The sequence below is a fragment of the Haliaeetus leucocephalus genome, unplaced genomic scaffold, assembly GCF_000737465.1.
Source record: "Haliaeetus leucocephalus isolate CR32 unplaced genomic scaffold, Haliaeetus_leucocephalus-4.0 Scaffold484, whole genome shotgun sequence".
In the NCBI taxonomy this organism is placed as follows: domain Eukaryota; kingdom Metazoa; phylum Chordata; class Aves; order Accipitriformes; family Accipitridae; genus Haliaeetus; species Haliaeetus leucocephalus.
In genome coordinates, this window is record NW_010972920.1 from 2,358,373 (window position 1) to 2,380,402 (window position 22,030).

At 44.3% G+C, this 22,030-nt stretch overlaps 1 protein-coding gene and 1 long non-coding RNA gene across 2 annotated transcripts; one reads left to right on the plus strand and one right to left on the minus strand.

Moving 5' to 3' along the window:
• The first annotated feature begins 176 nt into the window (after positions 1-176).
• Positions 177-21,999, plus strand: PPEF2 (protein phosphatase, EF-hand calcium binding domain 2). Its single transcript, XM_010575504.1, has 17 exons — positions 177-393; positions 4,922-5,109; positions 8,818-8,945; positions 9,480-9,537; positions 10,691-10,866; positions 11,909-12,023; positions 13,365-13,411; positions 13,852-14,018; positions 14,103-14,139; positions 14,231-14,380; positions 15,140-15,475; positions 16,938-17,123; positions 17,823-17,965; positions 18,463-18,569; positions 20,209-20,372; positions 20,950-21,037; positions 21,666-21,999. Exons 2-17 carry the CDS (start codon positions 5,049-5,051, stop codon positions 21,842-21,844), a joined length of 2,142 nt encoding a protein of 713 aa, XP_010573806.1. The 5' UTR covers positions 177-393; positions 4,922-5,048; the 3' UTR covers positions 21,845-21,999.
• LOC104836771 lies at positions 5,047-11,788 on the minus strand. The gene is made up of 3 exons (XR_774875.1): positions 11,572-11,788; positions 7,209-7,296; positions 5,047-5,288 (listed from the first exon to the last, which is right to left on the minus strand). It is a non-coding gene; the product is annotated as an uncharacterized LOC104836771 (long non-coding RNA).
• Positions 22,000-22,030: the final 31 nt, after the last annotated feature.

A 22,030-nucleotide genomic window follows, 5' to 3' on the forward strand; every position in this document is an offset into this window, starting at 1 on the left:
CCAAGGTACTGTATTTCTCATTCATAATCCTCTTCAGTAATCCTAATCCATTTCAGATCTGTAGCCTTTCTTAACCATCACGTGGGAGAGGATTCTTAAGGCTGCTCAAAACAACTGTGCAGTAAATATATCGAAGGGTCTGCACTTGCTGCAGAGCAGCACACGCATTCTATACCGCAGGTGCCGAAAGACATGGCACTTTCTGCTGCATGCCCGAGGGAACAGCTTACTTGATTATTTAGATTCTGAGGAGGAGTTTCTGAATCTGTTATTGAGCAACTAACTTCAGAGATTATTGATCACTTTGGGTACTGAATAGAAACAAAAATTTAAGAAGTGGAGAGCTTCTGTTGTGTTTGTCTTAATAAATCCATGTTAGAAATCGGTGGCAAGGTAAGTTGCATTTTCCTTTTTATTTCTCTGTAGCAATGTGTTGTGTTCAGAAGTAATTACTCAGCACCCAGAGTTTGAGGTGAAATATCCTTTTTGTACGTCAAGCTGTATAAAACTGCAGTTGTGAGTTTTCTATGTGAAATTCTCCTTTTTGTCACTGCAGTAACTGTGCAGGTGCAGAGGTCAGTGCATGTGTAAAATAAAACAAGCTTCACCATCTCATTTCCAGCTACAAAACGTGCCGAGTCTGATGTACACGTGGGATATACATAGGTATTTACTCTAGGAGAGCAAGGCAGGATCATCACTTTCCCTAGCGCTAGCTACCATTTTTATTCTTGGGAGAAGTATTTGATTATTTTTTTTTTTTAATTCATCTGTAGCTCTTAAACAAACTGTTGGTGTTTTTCTTTTAGCAGAACTTCAAATTTCTGTTCCCCTCAGACATCTCTCTTTCAGTTTTTCTCCTAGTAGACTTTCAGAAAGTGTTGTATCCTCTGAGTGCCTTCTATATTCTACTCATCTCTTCTCTCAGTTGTTTATCTATAAAATTGACAAGTTAGTGGGGATTCAGGTGTGCACATAACAAGTGAAGTGTGTCATCTTTCCTAGGAGCCCTGTTGTTCTGGAGTTAGCTTTGCATTCACTTCAGCATTCCTTGCAGGCAGCCTTCAATTCATGTGGGCGGAGCACCAAATTCTGTACAGATCTGTAATGTGGAGAAGCTCAGTGATGTGACAGAGTGTGTAGGATTTGATTAAAAATGCTGTCACTTGCTTTGGTTTTGAAGGAGTTAAAATAATACTTACAGTAAGCCAGGAAATTTACCTAGGCTTTTGTTGTTCTTGTTTTGGGGTGGTTGACACAAATGGATTTGTGCAAGTTTTCCTTTAATGAGTTTTATGTGGTATTGCAGGGTAATATTAAACAAATCGGCAGCTTGTGTTTTAAGTGTCGCAAAAACGAGTATATTATCCTTTGGCTTGGGAGGTGTTTGTGGAGCGTGGCTGTCAAATGTTTCTCCTGCCTTTAGAACGCTATCTCCGGTGGAAACAGGGAACATGCACCTTTCCTGTGTGTCTGTGGTCTTCTGAGGCACTGAACTTGGTTGTTCTGTTAGTTGTCTATGTCCACGTGTGGTTCTTGAGTCCACGCTTTTTTTGGTGGTGGTTTAGTTCTGCCCTGGCGTAAGTGCATACAGCGGGTTTTATCAACTTGCTTTACTTAGAGCATGCATGTTTGCTAGCAGATGCTCTATGCAGCGGCGCGTACCAGGGGAGAGCCTCATATGGATTTATTGCATCTTCTCAGAAGGCGTGAGGAAAGCCTGTTTTAGAGGCCTTTTAGCTGCACCAGAGAAAATGTAAACATCTCTGCCAGAGGGGAACAGTGGCCAAGAGCAATATGAGAAAGGAGCAGTTTGTAGCCGACTATTTACTAGCTGCATCATTTTGTCTCACCTGGTTGTTTAATACAGCCTATATTTGAGTTGATGCCACTGTTCAACTTCATCAAGTCTTCCAGGCCATGTCTTTGTGGGCCTCTCTTCGTCTTCTTTTTCTTGGGTACAGGAATTTAGGAAGGAGAGGGGTGCACGTCACTGTTCGGTGGATGAGGAAGGATGAGAAGTGCTGAGCAGTTGCACTGGCTCTATTTCTTCCTCACTCCTCCCACCCTTGAAACAGGTTTGATTCCAGTGGAGTTTCTGGTTTACTGCTGTGCACTGCCTTGCTCAGGCTATGGCCATCAGAAAAATGTGAGGGTAATGAAGTGAGAAAGTTTGCAGCTCCAAGAATTGCTTGGGAGAGGCCTGTCAACGAGATCATTCATGATAAGATAAATAGGCAGGTGCTGTTGCCTGTGCTTGCTCTCTACAGGTGCTCCTAGGGCACACTAATACTAGACCATCCCTCTGTATGGATGGACAAAATTTATTTTTAAAGTAAGGCTCTCCAAATAACGAATGCTTGTTTGTTTTGCAGGGAAGGAGGGAAATGAGGACAAGTTTTATTCCGTCTCCAAAGGTCCTATCAAATCCAAGGTCACACTTTATCAAAAGAGATAGGCACTACCCCTGAACACATCTTAAGCAAGCGAAGTACCTAACTCTGTACTTGAGCGTTTGCTTCAAATTTGTTCTCCATTTTTTAGAAGTGATCTGGGAGTGTTCTAGTTCCTGAAAAAGTACTTTTTTCCTCATATTTGCGTTTTTAAGAGTGTCTTTAAAGGCACTCACCTCTTCCAAAAAGCTGAAGCATCTGTCTTCCTTTGAAGCTGGTACTGTCAGGTTCCAAAGCAGCACTGAAGATACGTGTAGGCACACAGGCTGTGTTGACCCCCAGTGTGGAGGAACAGTTGTCTACACTAACCATGTTTCAGGATTTTTTTCTTGGGACTGGCTTGAATCTGATCCTGTGGACGGAACTCCTATTAGTAGCTGGAGTGTGTCTTCTGGTGTCATTTTATCTGAAAGGAACCTGCGTCACGGTGTTTCAGAATGCTCTGCAAGGTTGTATCAGGATGCAGTAAGTAGAGGTGCTTGGGGAGGATTGTTTCTAAAGCAAGCTCCTGGTACAGAGTGAATCATTCACATCATTGTTTCTCTGGACAGCTAATACTTGCTGAAATCTTCAGATCTTTGTCTTTGAAAATAAATTTTTGTTTGGATAGTGAGATGGGTGTTAGAAGGCTACACTCAGAAATTCTGGGCTTGAAAATTTGTTTTTCCTGAAATGGGATTTGCCTTGTACAGGAGGTTACAAATAAGAGCCTTAAATGCTAGGGTTTCTGATTTTTGTGTCCAATTGTCCATTTGAGTAGTTAATAATCTGAAAAGTTGTCAGAGTACCTGCATTATTTAAGCACAAAGGCCATAAAGGACCAGATATAACTGGGCATAATTCAGCAGTGATTTCAGGCCATTTCTGACAATGTTATGAAATAATGTTGTTAGAATAAAACTAGAGCGATCGGTATTTTGTTGAGAGCATTGCTGCATATCCTCCTGTTGCATCACCCAGTTATTGCAAAGATGCCATTGTGCAATTTGGCATCCTAGGCAAGGTAAAGAATTTCAGCATTTCACTTGCCTTAGAAACTTTCCATGCTGAAATGTTGTTTAGCACAGTTCATCTTCCTGAGCAAACACTGCACACATGCACCTTATACAACACCGGACGGGCTCCTCCAATTAGCGTTTGTGCAGATCTGTAGCTATTTTAAGAGGAAAGACGTGGGTTAGGTGGAAAGAGATTGAAGAAGGCAAAAGGATTGCAGGAAGCGAGAAAAGGAGAAGGACTTTTCCCTCTGCTGGGGAGAACTGCCTCTGTAGTCACACTGTCCTGACCCTTCAAAATCCTTTGAACTGTGGTCTCCTGCTAGGACCAGGCTTAACATTTTTACAGGTGTTTATTTCCTTCACTTCCCTCCCTTTCTCAGATTTCTCCTCCCCCAGTTCTGGGTTAGAATAAGAATCTGTATAATTCTTACGCGATACAGCCTGGGACCGCTTTGGCAGTAGTACGTGATTGTTTTGGTTTTTTTCCAGAGGAAACATGTCTGACTGTGAACAACATTCTGGTTGTCCTAAAAGTGAGAGATTTCAGAATTTGACCTAATCTTGAGATAGCATCCGTTTGCTCTGACCAGAGCTTTCTGCAGCAGTGAGGTTACAAAAGTCTGGCTGTCCTGTCCTCTTATACTGGCCAGGATCTGAGCGTTTGATGGTATACTATGCTCCCACACTCAAGCAGATCCACAAGGTGAAGGAAAGCAGCGTTTAACAAAGCTGATTATTTTCTTATGATAGCTAATTGTTATTTTAGACTTATCTCCCCTCTAGCTGTGGCACTGCAAATAGATCTAAATACCATTTGTGTGCTCATCCCTCATAATGAGAGTTATCCTTCACAGATGGCTATATGCATGAATATTTGTCTGCATATACTGATTGTTAATAAATCACCTTAATTACTTTTATGGTTCCTGATCAGTATTGAAAAACTTTTTTCTTTTTTTTTCTGTACAGTGTATGAATGCCTCCCACATACAGTCATGCGTAGTATTTTAGCACCTTCATCCAGGCACTTCGGCTGTGCATGAGGAAGCAGGGAGGTTGCATGAGGATTTGGACATGTAGTCTGCTCTCAAAACTCAATCAAGATTATTTTATTGTAGCATCTGAAATGAAGGTTCAGGTCAAAGACTGCCATATTGCTAAGAGTTTAATATTTTGAGGCATGTGAGGTACTGTGAGAGTACATGAATGCCTGATTTATGCATCTACCATACAATTACAGTACCTAGATAGGCAATCTCTGCTATTTTTATACAATTATGAAAGGTGCTGAAAAGATTCCTATTCATATAGCTGACTCGAAATTTGAAACAGTAAGACAGAAATCCTCACCTCAGATTGTCTAGAAGACAACAAAGTAGCTGGAAAAAACTGGTAGTAGAAGATGTACTTGGGCACAAGACAGGCCATCTGCTCATTGATCTTAATAAGTGTTAATGTATTTAATTATAGATTCTCGGCACTGTGGGACATGTTGCAGCTGTTTTGATTCTGACCGAATGGTTTTTCCTGCATCTCTTTCGCGGTTTTGGTGATACTGTGCCAGTCTGCAATGTTCTAGGAGCATTGGTTGGAGAACATGGGATCTGGTAGTTCTGTAAATGCCAACTACAAGTACTCCCTGCAGAAGTCTGAAAATGGTGAGTGATTCTTTGAAAAGTAAACTTTTCCCATCCGCTCCTGCACATGCCCTTGGGAGGCTGCAGTGGATGTGTTTCTTTTCTGAGTTACCTGGTTTTCTTCATAGCATTGAGGCAAGGTTATGTCTTTCAATATCCTGTGACAAGGAGTCTCAGCTGTCAGGCAGAAGACCCACAGGCTTGAGAAAATAACAGCTGTTTAGACCAGGATTAGATTAAATTCAACCAAAACCTGACCAGGAATGAAGCGGCAAAAAGCAATTCCATTTGTTAAAATTAACATCTGATGGATTAATCAGTTGCTGGCTAATGCGTGTGTTGTCACGTGCTGACAGGGAGATGATAGATGGTATCATCCTGCTGCTTCTGGTGGACTCCGTTTTTAAAGACTGTGTTAGCGGTGCAGGACTGATAAAGCAGAAGCATTAGCAAAGCCAAATATATCTGGTTCTAAAGAAGGTAAGATGGTGTGGCTAAGAAAAGCTGAAGAGCAAGAAGTGTGCTTTTTTTCCTAATTATGTCAGTGCAATGCTCTTAATCTCTGCTAATAATCCTGACTTTTTTATGGCTCTCGAAGCTGTAATGATTTATTTTTATGAAAACCTCGGTATGATAGTATCAATTTTTTGGGTGTGCGCTTAGGTTGGCTATGGAACAAAGGGAGTTTATGAGTGAGACTGTACACATAAGGAAGTGTAAAAAAGTAAACAGATTACTTTGCTGTTTGAATCATTCAGTCATCAGCACTGGCAGAACAGCAGTATGGTGCAAACTGTTTGCAAGTGCTTTGAAAGGAAAAATAGTGATTGCATTTAGAAGTGTGGAAAGCAGGGATACCGTTGTGACTCAGCCTTTTTTGTTTGTAATTTTTCCTTGTTGAAAACCTCCCACCTTTTTTTTAAGTAAGTTAGACTTGTCTATTGCCTGTAGCACCAGAGTACCATGGACTTCCCCACAAAGTTCAGGGCTATTTTATGATAATGGCTTGTCTATAACAAACAAAGTGTAACATAAAACTAGTTACTTATTTGAAACTCTGCATTAGATCTTATACCTCATCAACAGTTTCCCATGAGAGTAAAACCTCTCTGAATTTCTTGAATCTGGTTCTCAAAATCCTTCAGATCTGCTGATCTGGAGCTAATTAGGACTGTCCACCCAAGTATAACGTGCCAGGCCGTGTCCTGTCTGCCTTGTACAAGGCCCAGAGGCTGTTCCCGATGGAAAGTGTAGCCAGCAGAGCTCTGTTAAATCAGCCCTGCACTTGAGTGAAGAACGGGATGCGGAATCCAAGAGAGGGTGCAGACTCCCTGTAAGCTGATGTGTCAACTATATTGCTAGCGTGAACAGGCATGTTTTAGTTTGAGTGCTGCCACTTTGGCATGCTTTCAGTAGCTTACATGGTGATGTATGATTCAGTTTACTGCTTGGATCTTCATAAAATGCAGATAAATATCTTTCTTTTCCTTTTTTATTATTTTTTTCTAAACTAATACAAACACTGCCAGATGAAATTCACCCAGGTAAGCTGGTAAATTAGAATACCTGGCTTTTTCAGTTGCAGAGTCAGTCTCTGTAAAAGTAGTGTAAAAAACCAATGCCTTGCCCATCTGGAACTTAAAATGCTGTAGATGGGGGTATCTATGCTCTCTGTGCGCTTGATAACAAGTCCTTCATAGATTTTATTTTTAATGTTTCAAAGGATCTTGTTTTCATCAGTATATGTGGAGTTGTAACTATGAATTTCTGCTTGGGATTCAGTTGAAATACATCTGATCCTTACTGCAGTAACTGGACATTTATCCACTGCTAACAGAATGCAAGATATTTAGAAGTTTTTTATTTAGAGAGTGATTGTGACTGTGATTCTGGTTACATGCTAGCCAAATTACTGTACAGGGAGTAAGGCAGCTAGTGTTGGGTCTGTTATAAAGGAGGCTTGAAGAGGTAGCATCAGGAGCACCAAACTGCAGGGAAAAAAGTCAGCCTTTTTTATTTTTTCATGGCCCAGCAGATCAGTAAGCATTTTTTCAACAAGATATAAGGCTCAGGCAAAGAATACTTAAGTTGTTCTTGAATTAAGGCTAGCCAAGTCTTACCTTCTTGCCCATGACTTCACCGTGACTCAGTTCCTCAGCTGCACAACAGCAACAGCTCTTCCCTTTTTGCGCTCTGCAGCTCCTAGTGCTGTAACAGTAAGATAATTTAGAAGGATTATTATTTTCAGTACGTAAACCATCAGGATATCTTATTTAGGTAAAGGTCAATGTTTCCTGCTGAAGTACATGAAGGGTGGTTTATGTTACATAATTAATGCAAGCTAATTGAATTAATGTGATCTCTTTGTCTCTTGCCAGCACTTAGCAACCTTTGGGGTAAGGGTGGGGGATTTCCTTCCTTTTATAAAGTTTTTTCCACCCCCCACACCCCATTACTCTCCCTGCTTTGGTGAATGTGGTAGTGCTCTCTCACAAACCAGATGCCAAGGGAATATGAGCTTCTGCAGCAGGGCTAACCCTGTAACTGTTGTCTCCATTTGATTCTGGGGCCAGCCTGTAGACAGAGCAGTCATCCCTCCCTCCCTCAGCTAAAGATGACACAGAGAAGCATCGTTAGAAAATGTTTTAAGCATAGGGCTCTAGGGTAGGGCTCCAGAAATGAACAGGAAGGGACACGGAGCATAATCAAAAGGAGATGCCAAGTAGCAGAGCTGGTTGGCAAGGTGCCGTAAAGTAACCAGGCGGTCCAAATGGGGTCAAAACCAGCTAAGGAGGATGAAATTGTTTCTAGAGGTACATAAAGTTATGTGACAGAACTTGAAAGAGGAAATGGGAAACTGCACCAATGTACTTCACTGTAAATATGCACACACACATCTGAAATAATCTTTTAATGAAAAACACTGGAATTGGGGAAATGCAGAGGAATGGTTATGTTTTAAAGATCAGGGCGAATAGGCATCGTTTGGAGGGAAGAGCCTGGTGCCAGTTCTGGCTGTGGATTGAACCACGACCCGGCACCTGGAAATTCCTTGCATTTTGTTCCTTCTGTGTCATTAAGTGGCCAAAGATCTGTCTCCCTCTTTTCGCTGTGGGTGTTGATTTTGTCTTTATTTTATTCCAAAATAATGGTATGTTAACATTTATGCTAGAATAGATCCCTTCTGAAGTTTGTCCAGAACTGCAAAAGCTGAGGTATTTATTTGGATTCAAGGAAGGTAGACAAACCCCATATTTTTAAGGCTCCGGAGGGGGACTTGGTGTCTTGTTTTACCCCAACTCCTTGTGTGGCCTCAGTCATATCTCTGGTTTCCTGAAGCCCCAGTACCTAGGACTGTAAGACGGACAGGAAAATAATCAAGATAAATAGAAAGGGAGAAAATTGTTTATTAATACTGAAGAACATGTTTGGATCTCTAGGCCGTAACAGGTTGTTGTTAACTCTGGTGGTGAGGAGCCAGCAGTGATGGTTAGAAGTGCTTCAGAGGTCTCTGGTCAGGCAGGGTCAGATCAGCCTCTTGCAATATGGTGAAAAGCAGCAGGTGTTTTGTTATCCTTAGTATTTAGGCATCAGAACACCTTTCCTGAAAACTTGCTCCTGAAAAAGAAGGACACTCTTCAATTTTCAGGGTCGGGAAAGGAGTGGTAGCAGGGTACCTCAGCTGCAGCCACTGCAGCTCAGCAGGTTGGTCCTGTTTTTTTCCCCTAGCTTTCAAGGCAGCTGTCTTGATCCAACAGTGGTATCGGCGCTACGTTGCTCGGCTGGAAATGCGCCGACGTTGCACCTGGAGAATCTTTCAATCCATTGAGTACGCTTGCGAGCAGGATCAAATCAAGGTAAGGTGCCAAGGAAAAGAGTATGTAGGAAAATACATAGGAGGGTGGTTTCTGTGCCACAGACTCGCTTGTTTCTGGCTACTGGCTAGTAATCCTGTAAGTGCTTCAGTGGGCCAAGGACTGGGTTTTCTGCCCATTTTTAGCCTATCGATTTCCTGCCTGTTTATGGCTGATGAAACCCTAAGTAACGAGTCTTGAAAGAAAGCCGTAAGGACCATTTAACATTGTTTTTCCTGAGTCTGAACACAACAGGCAAGCCTAGTTGGTTTGTTATACTTTAACTTCGATTAATATTCTCTTATATGGTTGTCTTGCTGTTAGGCGGGGAGAGGGAGGACTTATAGGTGTACTTCTGCCTGTATGGCTGAAGGTAAAGCCACTTTTTTGACTTCATCACAAGATATTAAAAACTAGAATTGGTATAGTATGAGAGGGGCATAGATAATACTTCCAGAAAGAAGAATCATGTTAAGTTGCCACTCTGCAGAATTTCATTCCAAGGTGAATGATGATGGGCTCTCTCTCTTCTTGCAGCTTCACAACTTCTTCAGTTACCTTATGGACCACTTCACGCCAAGCAGCAGTAAAGAGAGTAAGTTTCTATGTGCCGTTTGTAGATGTGGCACCAGCAGCTCAGAAGGTTGCACCCTGTATTGATTCTTTGCCCATTGCTCGTCCTTTAGGATGGCAAAGGGGGCCAAGAGAGTCTAAAGAGCAACGGCATCAGGAATTTGGATAGGGAGTGAATTGTCTGGAGACTGCCAGAGCTTTGTGAGGGATGTGAGGCAATTCCTGCTCCTTAGGAGCTGGAAGGGGGAATAAAAGCGCAGTATGGTTTTTTTAAGAGCAGTATTAGAAATCTGCCTTTTTTCAGTGATTCCTGGTGACCAGGGCTTTGCAGAGCCCATTTCTGAAGTGAGAGAATCCATCTTTAGTGAACTGTGCTCTAGGGTATCTACTTTATTTATATTTAGTCTCTCACTTAGGGGGGGGGGGAGGAAGTGCTGTGGGAACCAATACAGTATTTTCCTGCATCAGCGGAGAGCATTATATGTTATTTCTTAGCGCTGGGAACTTGCTAATGAGCTTAGCTCTGAAATCTGATGGTAGTAAGTCAAAATTAGCTATTTCCTTTGCTGACCATAACCTGCTGAAGTCCTCGGTCCTTCCTTTCAAACTGCCACCCTTTTTCTCAAAACCACCCCATGTATTTTACCACAAAGCTCTGTTGAAGAAGATTTTTTTTTTAGTGTCTGTATAAAACAGGACAATAATGTCCTGTTCCTTGAGTTGGGCTCTGAGATGTTACAGCAATAAAAAAATAATGTGTATTTATAAAAATTTTGTGCAACACTGAGAATGTAGGTGCAAGCTTAGAAAAAATTAGAAGACAGTTCCTTATTATACAGTTTGCTTTTGCATGTCATTGAAAATAAGACTTCAGTTAGCCACGGCAACCAGTGTCCATCTGGCTTCACCAGATTTTTGGAGAAACTAGCATAGCTGCCAGCACTGCCTGACACGTAGCACATCGAAACTTGTCCCTGCAGACTCTTCCCCCCTGCAAATTCTGTAGCGGTGTCAAACTAGCAGCTAGCCTCTGCTGCTGCCATGAGCTCTAGCCTAACCAAACAGCTTTTTATTTAGCAAATTACTAGAATGGTGTATTGAAACAACTTAACTTTTTCTTGTTTCTTTCTCTTTAAAAAAACCCAAACAATCAAACCGACCAATCTGCCATCCAGGGGATTTTATCAGTCGGATGTTCATAAGTGGGGAAAGCTTCAAAGAGGCAGAGCTGGAAAAATACTGTGACTATGAATCCCTGGAGGTGCCAGACTCCTACACTGGACCCCATCTCTCTTTCCCACTCCTTCCTGACCATGCAACTGCCTTGCTGGAAGCTTTCAAACAGAAACAAGTAAGGATCCGAAAAGGAACCATGCTTTCCTCTTCTCTGCACAGGGGTGTAGGACAGATATTTGGTTTAGCCTTCATAACAAGCTAAGTTGATTGGAGTATAAAGAGCTGGCAGGCTGTTAAGCAAAGGGGGATGGAAATGATATGGTGTTTCCCCCTGCCATAGGAACTTCTTTCCTTTTTGAAAATGCATTTCTGACAAAACTGAAAACTCTTTGTTGGTGTGTGCCGATATTAACCTGAATTTCATTTTAAAAGGAAAAAAACCCACAACAGTCCATGTTGAAATATTCTGTCATTTTTCGTTGCAGTTCCTCAATTTGTAAAAATGTATAGAATGGCCCAGATGGAAACAGCTGATTAAAATTATGTTTTGTGCCACACAACTTTGACTCATATTTAAAATGTAAAATGTGAGGTTTTTGATGAGGAAGTCCAGCACCAATTCAGCAGCCCTAAGAAGCCAAGTCCTTGTACAACTGCAGTGTTCTGCTGCCATCCCTCAGTCAAGGTGCTGAACTGCAAAATAGGCCAAAACATCCCTTCTCCAAACAAAACGACTTCTAAAACAAAGGTCTTTAGTGTCTTGACTAATATTAAATGCCTACACCCCGGCTTTGAGTGAATATATTTCTGCAGAACACATCGCAGCTCAGGGCCTGCCTTAATGTGGAGAAGGCTAAGATCTAGAGGAGCAACTTCTTACCTGTGATACTGGGCTGGAATTTCTGCTGCTCTAGGAGGTGGTGTTTGCCCAGCAGATATAGCCTTAACGACAGGGTGCTAGGGCTTTTTGGTTCTCTTGCCAGCCCTGCCAGTGTCAAGGCCGGGCTGCTTTTGGTGAGTCTCTTCCATCCTGCTGTTCCCCAGTATTTGCCTCATCTTGTTTGCAAGCCCATAGGTCAGCACCGAGTGTCATCCCAGTGAGACTTTGTGCCATCCAGGCTATCATGGTGGGTCCTTGGGGCCTTTGCAGACAGAGCTGCATTGCTGCTCAGAGGTCACTGATTTCCTGCTTTAATCCCTTCGCTTTCTCCTAGTAGCAGCTCCACGCTCGCTATCTCTTAAACCTTCTGCATGAGACCAGGAAGCACCTCAAGCAGTTGCCAAACATCAGTCATGTCTCCACCTGCTACAGCGAGGAGATCACCGTGTGCGGTACGTCTGGGTGGGAGGGCACTGCACAGTCTCTGGGACAGAACGCTCACATGAAAGGGGTGGGAAAGATATAAAGTGGTAGCATTACCATGATGTCCTCCTCTGTACTGTGTGTGGAACACAAATGCAGTCTATAAGGAAAATGTGTGTTGTGTTGAGAGGCAGCTGGGGCTGTCTAAAATATCCGGGTTTACCCTGTGATGCTGTATGATGTGAGCTGCTCCGAAGACTACCCTGGAGACTGGAGGGAGCAAGTCTGCATCATGGCCCTATTTCTGCTTGGTCTGGAACGGGATGGGGGTGTTGAGGGAAGGTGGTTTGTCTCTTCGTAGCATGCCTTTGGCTTCCCTGAGATATTTTGGAATACGTCATTAACAAACCCTGCCCCTAGATGGTAGCATTCAGTTTGGCTTATCCTGCTGTAGCAGTGGTGATGTCACGGTGATTATAAAAATGCAAGGATAGGAGGAGGTATGGATAGAAAAGATAAGGATATACATTTGTCTAAGGGAAGACGAAGGGTGGTAATGATGGCCTGTCACTCTTAAAATTCTTATACATTACAGCAAAGATTTAAAGAATTTTTCAACTGGAATTCAAATTTGTCTTTGTTCTGTCACCCCAACCTTGGAGTCCTTTTACCAAACTACAAAAACTGCACCCAGTCCAGGACTGGCCTCAAACTCATTCATTTTCTGTCCTGTTTTGTGGCCTGGGATTATTTAAACAATGAAGTCCTGGAGCTGTTTTGGCTGAGTCTTCATTACCAGCAGCATATGCATTCAGATCCAAAATACTAACACATCTTTGTATCCTATCAAGTAAATTTGAAAGCTTTTCACCATTACTTTCCTACTAGGAAAACAGGACTAATGTTTAAACTTTGAGATATTTCTGAAAAATGTGTACTTAGCATAGACTTTTACATGCAGTCACCTTCTGGAAAACAAACCTCTCTCTCCAATATCACTTTAAATGATAATTTAGTTTGATTATTATTTTGTATGCAAAGCTTTCTCCCATGTAATGATCAAAGTCAAAAAGTGTCTTCTGTCATGTTGTGTCACCCTAAGAGATAAATGAACAAAGCTTCTGAATCAGAGTCTTCAGAAGCTGGTGTTGGCTTTTTGCTGTCCTTCTCAGGCTTCAGCTCAAGCCCTTACATCATGTCCTTTTCCTTCAGGCACATTGCCTTAGTGTAAGGAAACTTGTACCTTGAACTTCCCAAAATATTTCAGTAGTCATTGATTTATAGAGCAGATACTTCACAGGAAGCTATTTATTGGTGTGTTTTTACGTTAAAGGTAAACATAGTGTGACTTTTCTTTTTGTGCCTGTTAGGAGACTTGCACGGCCAGCTGGATGACTTGTTCCTCATATTTTATAAGGTAGGCACCTTATTTGGAGAGGGAGGCTGGCCAGGCATCGTGAGAAGTATCACATGGGTCATGCTGAGAAGCGTTTGCAAAATCTGGCCCTTCACATGTTGTGTGATTCTTCAGGTAGATTCGATCGGTTTTAAACGGCTTCACAAAGCAGCAGCTTATTCTCTTGCTGACTTTGAAATCTGATATACATGTACATTTCGGAAGTGCCAGTGGACATTTTTGTAAGCGCTGATACCAATGGCAACCCTTCCTGACTGCCAGCTTTCACTTTTCAGTGCATTTGCCACTGGGACCCTACAGGATAAAAATAAAAGAGTCAGGGTCTATTGTACAAGGTAACCTGGGACAGGAGTGAGACAATGTGCAGCTGCCGGGGGGAGGTATATGGAGATCACTGGGAGGCCTCTCTTGTAACATCTGCCTGTTCCTTGCTTTTACAGAATGGCCTTCCTTCTCCTTCCAAGTCCTACGTGTTCAATGGGGACTTTGTAGACAGAGGCAAACAGTCCCTCGAGATCCTCATTGTCCTCTTTACCTTCCTCTTGATCTATCCAAAGGAGGTTCATCTCAACCGCGGGAACCATGAGGACCACATGGTCAATTTACGGTATGGGTTCTGTGTGGGGCTGATCGCGATGTCAGGGGTGTCACTGCGAAATCCCACTGAACTTCCTTTCTCCTGTTCCTTTAGTTATGGTTTCACCAAGGAAGTAATGCAGAAATACAAGGTAGGCCTATGTTTGTGTCTCCTTTACCACGTGAGACGTGGACTTTGAAGGCTTGATGCTTCATCTTTTCCTTTCTGACCTGTCCTTCTAGGTGCATGGGAAGAAAATCTTGAAGATGATTCAGAATGTCTTCTGCTGGCTGCCCCTGGCCACCCTGATTGATCAGAAAGTCCTCATTATACACGGGGGCATCTCTGATACCACTGACCTGGACATGCTTGAGAAAATTCAAAGGAACAAAGTAGGTTTTATTACCTAGATATTGCAAGAAACAGCAGTGTTGCTGATTTGTGGTGAGGAGCTTATTTCTACATGTCAGCTTGGCTGTTGATAAGACAAATCTAAAGGATGGTCTTCCTAGACAAACCGCGTTTAGTCACAGGCTTGGAGTGGATTGCTTTGGTTTAATAGTGTGTGTGCATGACGTGTGAAGGGAAGAAGCATTCTTGGCTTCTGGAAGATATAAGGATAGTAGCCAGGGAAGTAGGGGGCAAGGGCATGGGTAAATAAGATGTGCTGGTGCTGACTGTAAAAACACAGAGATGATGAGACTTTGGCCCACAGTTCCTTAGCCTGTTTTTCCCCTAGATTTCCAGAAGGATTTTGATAAGTCATTTAACTTGTCTCTGCCTCGCTTTCTAGTGGAGAAATACTACTTCCTTTCTCCAAATGCAATGACAAGCACCGCATTAGTCATTAGTCCTTCCCTCATTCTGCCGCCCAGTTCCCGTTGCAGTGTCTGAGCAGCAAAAAGTCAACGAAGAAGAGATAGATCTGTAGTCAGGATGGATGTGGGGCCCCAGCTGTAAACCAAGAATGGCACATCCGAGAGGATGGCACTAGTAATCTCCCACAATTAATCAGCATTTGACAGCAGCAAAGGGAATTGAGGCTCGGAAGCTTGGGTCACTTGACGGTCTGCCAATGGAAGATGTTAGAGCTGGAGATGTAGGTTTCCAAGTGGTGTGACCAGCTCTCTTTTCTCTCTTTCCTCTTTCAGTTTGTTTCTGTATTAAGAGGGAAGAAAAGAAAGGAGTCGAATAGAAATGTGGAAATACAGGAATTAAACGGGGAGAGCAAAGTAGAGGCTGACCCAGCAGGGAACGAGGCAGCCCCCAGTTTATCTCTGCAGCCCCAGCCGGCCCAGGCTCCCAGCATGGCCAACAGGCTGGAGTTTTCCAAGTGGGTCCGGCAGACAGTACAGGAGCAAATCGAGTGGTGCCGCCGGCTGGTGGACATCAGCGAGTCGGAGCCGGAGGAGCTCACCTACTCCAGCGTGGTCTCCTTGACGGACTTGGATGGGCCGTGCTGGACTCGCCAGGACGAGTGGAAGCAGGTGAGCAGTCTAAGCGGGGCCCTGAGCTCGGTGGGCTGTGGGCCTCCTGCAGGTTTGCTCTCTGTTATGAGGAATCTCAGTACAAAATACACGGCTTAGTGCACAGACCTCTCTGCAGAGATTTTTGCTGCTTCACATAGTGGAGTTAAGGAGCAACTCAAGTGTTGAAGTGCCAGTGGGCAGCCTAATGGGGTTTGTGCTATTTTGTACCTACTGCTCTGTAACCCAAGACAGCCTGGCGTCAATCATTCAGTGGTAAGCCGTCAGGAAGGGCTGTACTGTGAGCTCATGATTGATCACTGCTGCTTGGGGATGTTTCGTTAGATATCTGCACTACATCCAGCCCATCCTGCAGCACGGTTCCCTAGCAATTGAAGAGCTGCGCACGAGAGTCATGTAGGAGAACGTAGGCTGTGTGCAAGACTGGCGCTAGCTGCTGTTCTGCTGGGGCCTTTCTCCTACCCTTGTGAGTCAGCCTCTTCACTGGGCTTTTGGCCTTCTGTGCTTAAGGCTCTGTCCCAGCATTTGCTCCTACCACAGCACTCATCTGTTGTTGTACAAATAAAATTGCTGCTTAGGCATAGAGTGGGGCAACAGGTTTTCTTGGTTCACTGCAGGGGAGAGAAATAATAGACAAGACTGATGGTAGAGCCCAGTGGTTATATGGGTTATCTGAAGTCAGCTCTGTAGGTAATGAATGAGCACGTCATTCGCTAATGAGTGAGTGGTGATCTTGGGTACTAAGAGCAGACTGAATTTGTGGTTTTAACTAGGCTGCACTGTGAGTAGATTGCTAGGCAGGTCAGAGCCTGGGAACTTGGTTTCCTATTTGTGTTAGACCAGTCTGTCTGTAAGCCCCTTCTGTGCACTCTGAAACCATTGTTACTTCATGTTACATATGACATCCTGGCATTGCACACCTTATCAGCATAAAGCTATATATTGAGGTCAGGGTTAAAGAGATTAAACTTTAATCCAAATAGTGGTTACTGAGTCAGCACTTACATTTCTGGAGGCTGCGGAATGTCCTGGCTAGAAAGCAAAGGAGTTTAATACTAAGCTGGCTCATGGCCTCAGGATCTGCTGGGTGTTCTTGCCCTGGGACCTGGTTTGGGATGGAGGAGGACAGGCAAGGCTCTGTAATCTTTGAGGCAGCGAAGGGAAGGTTTGTATCAATCAGGCTTGATTTATGGACACCCCTCTTCCCCCAGGCACTTTGGGTGTCCCTGTAGCTCCAGGCCAACAATACTGCCACCTCTGTGGTGGACCAGGCCTGTGACAGTCCTGTGGAGAAGTATGGTGGTTCAGTTGGGATGCAGGAAACATCCCTGTTTCACTGCACTATGGTAATAGCAGCAGTCCAGGGAAGGATTCAGAGATAGAGCTGTATCTGTTTAGTAAACTTTGATCGGTTTTATCTGTTGGGTATACTTTACTCAGTGAACTTTTCCAACTCTTTCAGATTTTAGACATTCTCTGGAGTGACCCCATCCCTCAGGAGGGCTGCAGAGTAAATACGGTGCGAGGTGGTGGCTGCTACTTTGGTCCTGACGTGACAGGGAAGATCCTTGAGAAGCACAACTTGCAGTTCCTCATCCGTTCCCATGAGTGCAAGCAAGAAGGCTACGAGTTCTGCCACAACAGGAAGGTCGGTGAGAGGGATAGCGTGAAAGGATACTTGGGTTTCCATCCTGCCAGGGTGGGGTTTCTGTGGTGGCTTGTCTCAGCTCTGCATTTCTTCCAATGGGGCTTTGTTAAGTACGTACAAAATCATTCAACGGCCTCATTGGAAGTTACTGAAGAGTGTTGCCAGCCGAGGTCTTAGGTCAGGACAGTCTGGAGGCACCTGCTCTGTTGGGGGCATCTGTTGTGCAGGCAAAGCACATCCTTGTGCATGGTAGCTGAGAAAAGGTGTGAACCCATTTGTGCCATTGACCCCTTAATGCAGCTGTTTCTGAAGATGATGTATGAAAGGGTGTTGCCAAGCTGCTGCAGCAAAGTTTTGCTCTCAGAAGATTCAGGGTCACTTCAGTGACTTCAACAGGGGCACTTTTGACTCTGCTCACTGCAGTGGAGAGCGGAAGGTTGTCGGGAGAAGTACAGTGAAATTGCAGAAGCCCAGCGTGTGGCCAGATCCATGTGAGACCAATGCCACCCTCAAGGAACTCGCACCTGCAAGGCTCCCAGGCCAGCTGCTGCCTCGCTCTTCCTTTTCCACGTAAAACATGGTGCTTTCACAGTCTGTTGACTCCAGAAGGGATCGGTTGTGTTGTTTTCACTGATACATGTATATATAATAAGAGGATGTATGTACTGACTGTAAATGCCTCTCTTTTTTGGGCGTTAGGTGCTGACCATATTTTCAGCCTCAAACTACTATGAGATTGGCAGCAACAGGGGAGCCTATGTGAAGCTGGGACCGGACCTCATTCCCCATTTTGTTCAGTACCAAGCGAATAAGACGGCCCATACTCTCACTATGACCCAAAGGCAAGGCTTTCTGGTTGCTCTGTGTTCACCAAGTCAAAATTCCGAAAGGGAAAACTTTGGGAGCTTTGAGAAAGTTTGACTCTGGAGCTGAACTTTCACAGCTTGATTTACTAAATCATACTGCTAGAGGAAGACTCAGGCTTTGTGCAGAAATTACTGAGGGAGGCTCAAGGGTTGAGGAGGGAGCGTTACAAGATGAACAGGGGACTCTTTTTCACAGACTGCTGATTTTTCAGCTTCTCTTTTCAATGCCAAGTTTTAACTTTCAACCCTTGCTGAGGTTCACTTCTGCTTTGTTACTTCACAAATTGATGCAGCGATTGATTCCAGGCATGCAGTGCCTTGTCATGAGCATTGAGATGCAGCTGTAGCTGTGCAAAGCAGTTGTGCGAGGGTCTGGGCAATGCACGGACAGGCCAGAGGACTGGGAAAGTGCAGTTTCTCTTGTGCTTCTTGGCAAGTCCTTAATGTGCTTCTCTCTTTTCTGCATCCTCCAGAATCAGCAGAGTGGAGGAGTCAGCCTTTCGAGCCTTGCGGGAAAAGCTCTTTGCTCACACTTCAGCCCTCATCAACGCGTTCAAGGCCTACGATAAGGACAATACAGGTAAATCTGAGCTGAGGGACACTCAGGTTAATTCCCTATTAGGATAGGATTGAAGCGACCAAGTTGAGCGTGTGGCTGGTCGGGAGACTCCTCACTGATAGTTGTCAGTGACTGTCATGGGCGGAGGCTGTGCCAGACCTTTCCAGAGCGTTGGTCCCGTTTGCTGTTATTCAGTGTCTCTGTTGGGAACCTGTTAATGCCTCAGAGTGGTATTATAACGAGGCGGTGTTGGAAAAGCAAGACGTGATTAGCCTAATGTGTAGCAATTTAGGCTTGGTGCTATGAGAACCCTTTGGAACAGAAGTATTGAAGAACCATTGGAAAAGATGACCTGGAACATGTCTGTCATGTCACTTGGGAAGGGCTGGGTGGTCTCTAGAGTCCTTTCAGCCCTGGACTCTAAAATCACTGGGAAGAGGAAAGCGAGGGATGTCGTCCGTGGCAGCAGCCTTAAGGAAGGAGTTGAGAGTTCATAATTCTCTGGCTGACAGGAGTGCTCTGCTGGTGCACTAACCAAGACATGTTGCTGCATCTGTCCACATGTGGGCTGGGAGAGACAAGGAACACAGCATTTGGCAGAACTGCTGTTTTGTGGGTAGAACTGCTTTCTTCCCTGGCAGCAGAATTGTTCATAAAAGTCCAGTTCAGCTGTTACAGCAGCTGCTAAACTAGGGGCTTTTCCATGTTCCTGGGTCACTGAGAAAGTACTAGTACAGTTGTGTAGGCCGTGATCTGCAGGGTGACCCTGGCTGTAGGCCACAAATTTATAATGAAATATCCAAAGCTGGTGTCTTCCCATTGTTCAGATGTTTGCAGCCCCATGGCCCTGATTTGTTGCAATGATGTCCTGGTTTCAGCTGGGATAGAGTTAACTGTCTTCCTAGTAGCTGGTACAGTGCTATGTTTTGAGTTCAGTATGTGAAGAATGTTGGTAACACTGATGTTTTCAGTTGTTGCTCAGTAGTGTTTAGACTATAGTCAAGGATGTTTCAGCTTCTCACGCCCAGCCAGGGCACCTGACCCAAACTGGCCAACAGTGTATTCCATACCATGGGACGTCCCATTTAGTATAGGAACTGGGGGATGGGGGTGGGGGTGGGGAATCGCTGCTCGGGGACTGGCTGGGTGTCGGTCGGCGGGTGGTGAGCAATTGCCCTGCGCATCATTTGTACATTCCAATCCTTTTATTACTACTGTTGTCATTTTATTAGTGTTATCATTATCATTATTAGTTTCTTCTTTTCTGTTCTATTAAACCGTTCTTATCTCAACCCAGGAGTTTTACTTCTTTTCCCGATTTTCTCCCCCATCCCACTGGATGGGGGGGGAGTGAGTGAGTGAGCGGCTGCGTGGTGCTTAGTTGCTGGCTGGGGTTAAACCACGACAAATGATCAAAAGCCTGCTGAGGCTGGAGGGAGCAGCAAGTGCACTTGTGCCTGCAGTGGCTGATTTCTGTACAGCCACATAGGTTTTTTTCCTGTACCAAAGTGCTCAAGTATGTCATGGAGAAATAACGCTGTTGCTGTCAGCAGCACATTAGACTGGATGTGCGTACTGGTCTAGGCTTTTTACTTTGCCTTTATGTGCTTTGAGCTGCTTATCTCTCAGAGGTCTCCATGGCTCTCCCTTTTCCTTACAGGAAGGATCACGCTGAGCAATTGGGCGACAGCAGTGGAGTCAGTCTTGCACCTAGGATTGCCCTGGCGAATGCTGAGACCGCAGCTGGTGCGCAGCACAGCGGATGGCATGCTGGAATACAAGTCCTGGCTCGACGACTTGGCCATGGAGCAGCGGAGCCAAGAGGTAAGGACTCGCCTTCTTCCACCAAAGCATGATGCAAAGCAGCTCACCAGATCCCCAGCACACGGAACCAAGTATGGTACAAAAGCAGAGCGGATAGGTCCTGTAAAATCCAAAATTGTACTGAAGTTGACAGAAAAGCTTGCATGAATTCAAGTAGTCCAGAGGCATTTAGTCCATCGTAGAAATAGGTGATGCATGTGAAATCGAAACCTAGAGGTAGTTTTGGATGCAGGCTTTTGAGTAGGAGAACTATATTCCATTCCCTGAGTCACAGTTTCTTAATTACATCCAGGAAATCTAACTCTGCAATGGTTACAAAACGTAGCCCAAGTCACTGTCTTCTCTGTTGGCCTGGAAAATCTCCGGAAGCGAGAGGTTGCTGATGTGCTATAATGCAGTTGTACAGAGGGTTCAGACATCATAAACCCATTTCATAAGGCACACATGATGCCAAGTGCATTGCTGGCAAACTCTTGAGAGCAGTAAACATTTTCAGTTATGGGAAGGTCTGCAGTAACTGCTTAGGGAAAGCAGAGTGCTGTCAGAAGGGTAGGAGTGTGACTGTGTTGTCTTTCAGCACATCCAGTCGAGCTTGCTGGAAGTCATTTATCGAAACAGATCCAACCTGGAGACCATATTCAGGATCATAGACAAAGATCATTCAGGTAAGCAGGTGTGCAGGGGGTGTTGGTCACTGCATTGTATTCCATTCTACTTTTAGGCTCCCTTTAGTATGTACAAAGGCATTTTTATTTACTGGTTTAAGGCTTAGGTCTTTCTCCTCCCTCAAGACCTTCTGGAATGTCATTGCAAGTTTCCACAACTGTGATGCATTTTGAAGTACTGTGTGCAGTCCAAGTAGAGAATTAATAATTGTTTGTTCTGGAGGAGTTCAGCAGAACAAAAATTGTGATGAGAGTCATGACAGTAATGCAGCGTACACGGGATCTTCAGTGTTACCTGCTTTCAAGCAGTCCTCTCCACTACATTACTGCCGGAAAGAGAAAAAACAAGTCTTTGCCTTCTTTTCTTTTCCCAAATTGTATTATGTCTCTTTAGTCCTTTAAGTTGTATTTTAGCCAGTGTTCTTCATGCTAGGGAATTCAGTTGCAGCATGCGCAATGCAGATTATGAGTGTTTTTTTTTCCTTCCTTCAGGGTACGCAATTGGCAGGGGTGGGATGAAAAATCAAAGCTGAGCCGGGGTCCCTCCTTGCATGCTGAGCGGTGACTGACTGGCAGCAGTGCCTGTGGTGACCTTGCGCTGAGGTGGCTGTGCCTTCCTTCTCCACAGGTCTCATTTCATTTGAGGAATTCCACCAAACGTGGAAGCTGTTCAGTTCCCACATGAACATTGAACTCACAGATGACGGCATCAACGACTTAGTTCGCAGCATTGATTTCAATAAGGATGGAAACATTGACTTCAACGAGTTCCTAGAAGCCTTCCGCCTTGTCAAACAGTCACAGTAGTGAGAACCTGGTGAGGGTTGCCACATCCAATGCCTTGACTGTCTGCGAAGTCAGGGGGACCGCTTCCTACCTCACCACAGAGCATGCCTGCAGCTGCAAAGCAGGAAAAGGGAAGGCAGGCACCTGTAGCACTTATTGGTTGAAAGCAGTGACCACCATAGCCCACAGCTGTGATCCATTTGGGGA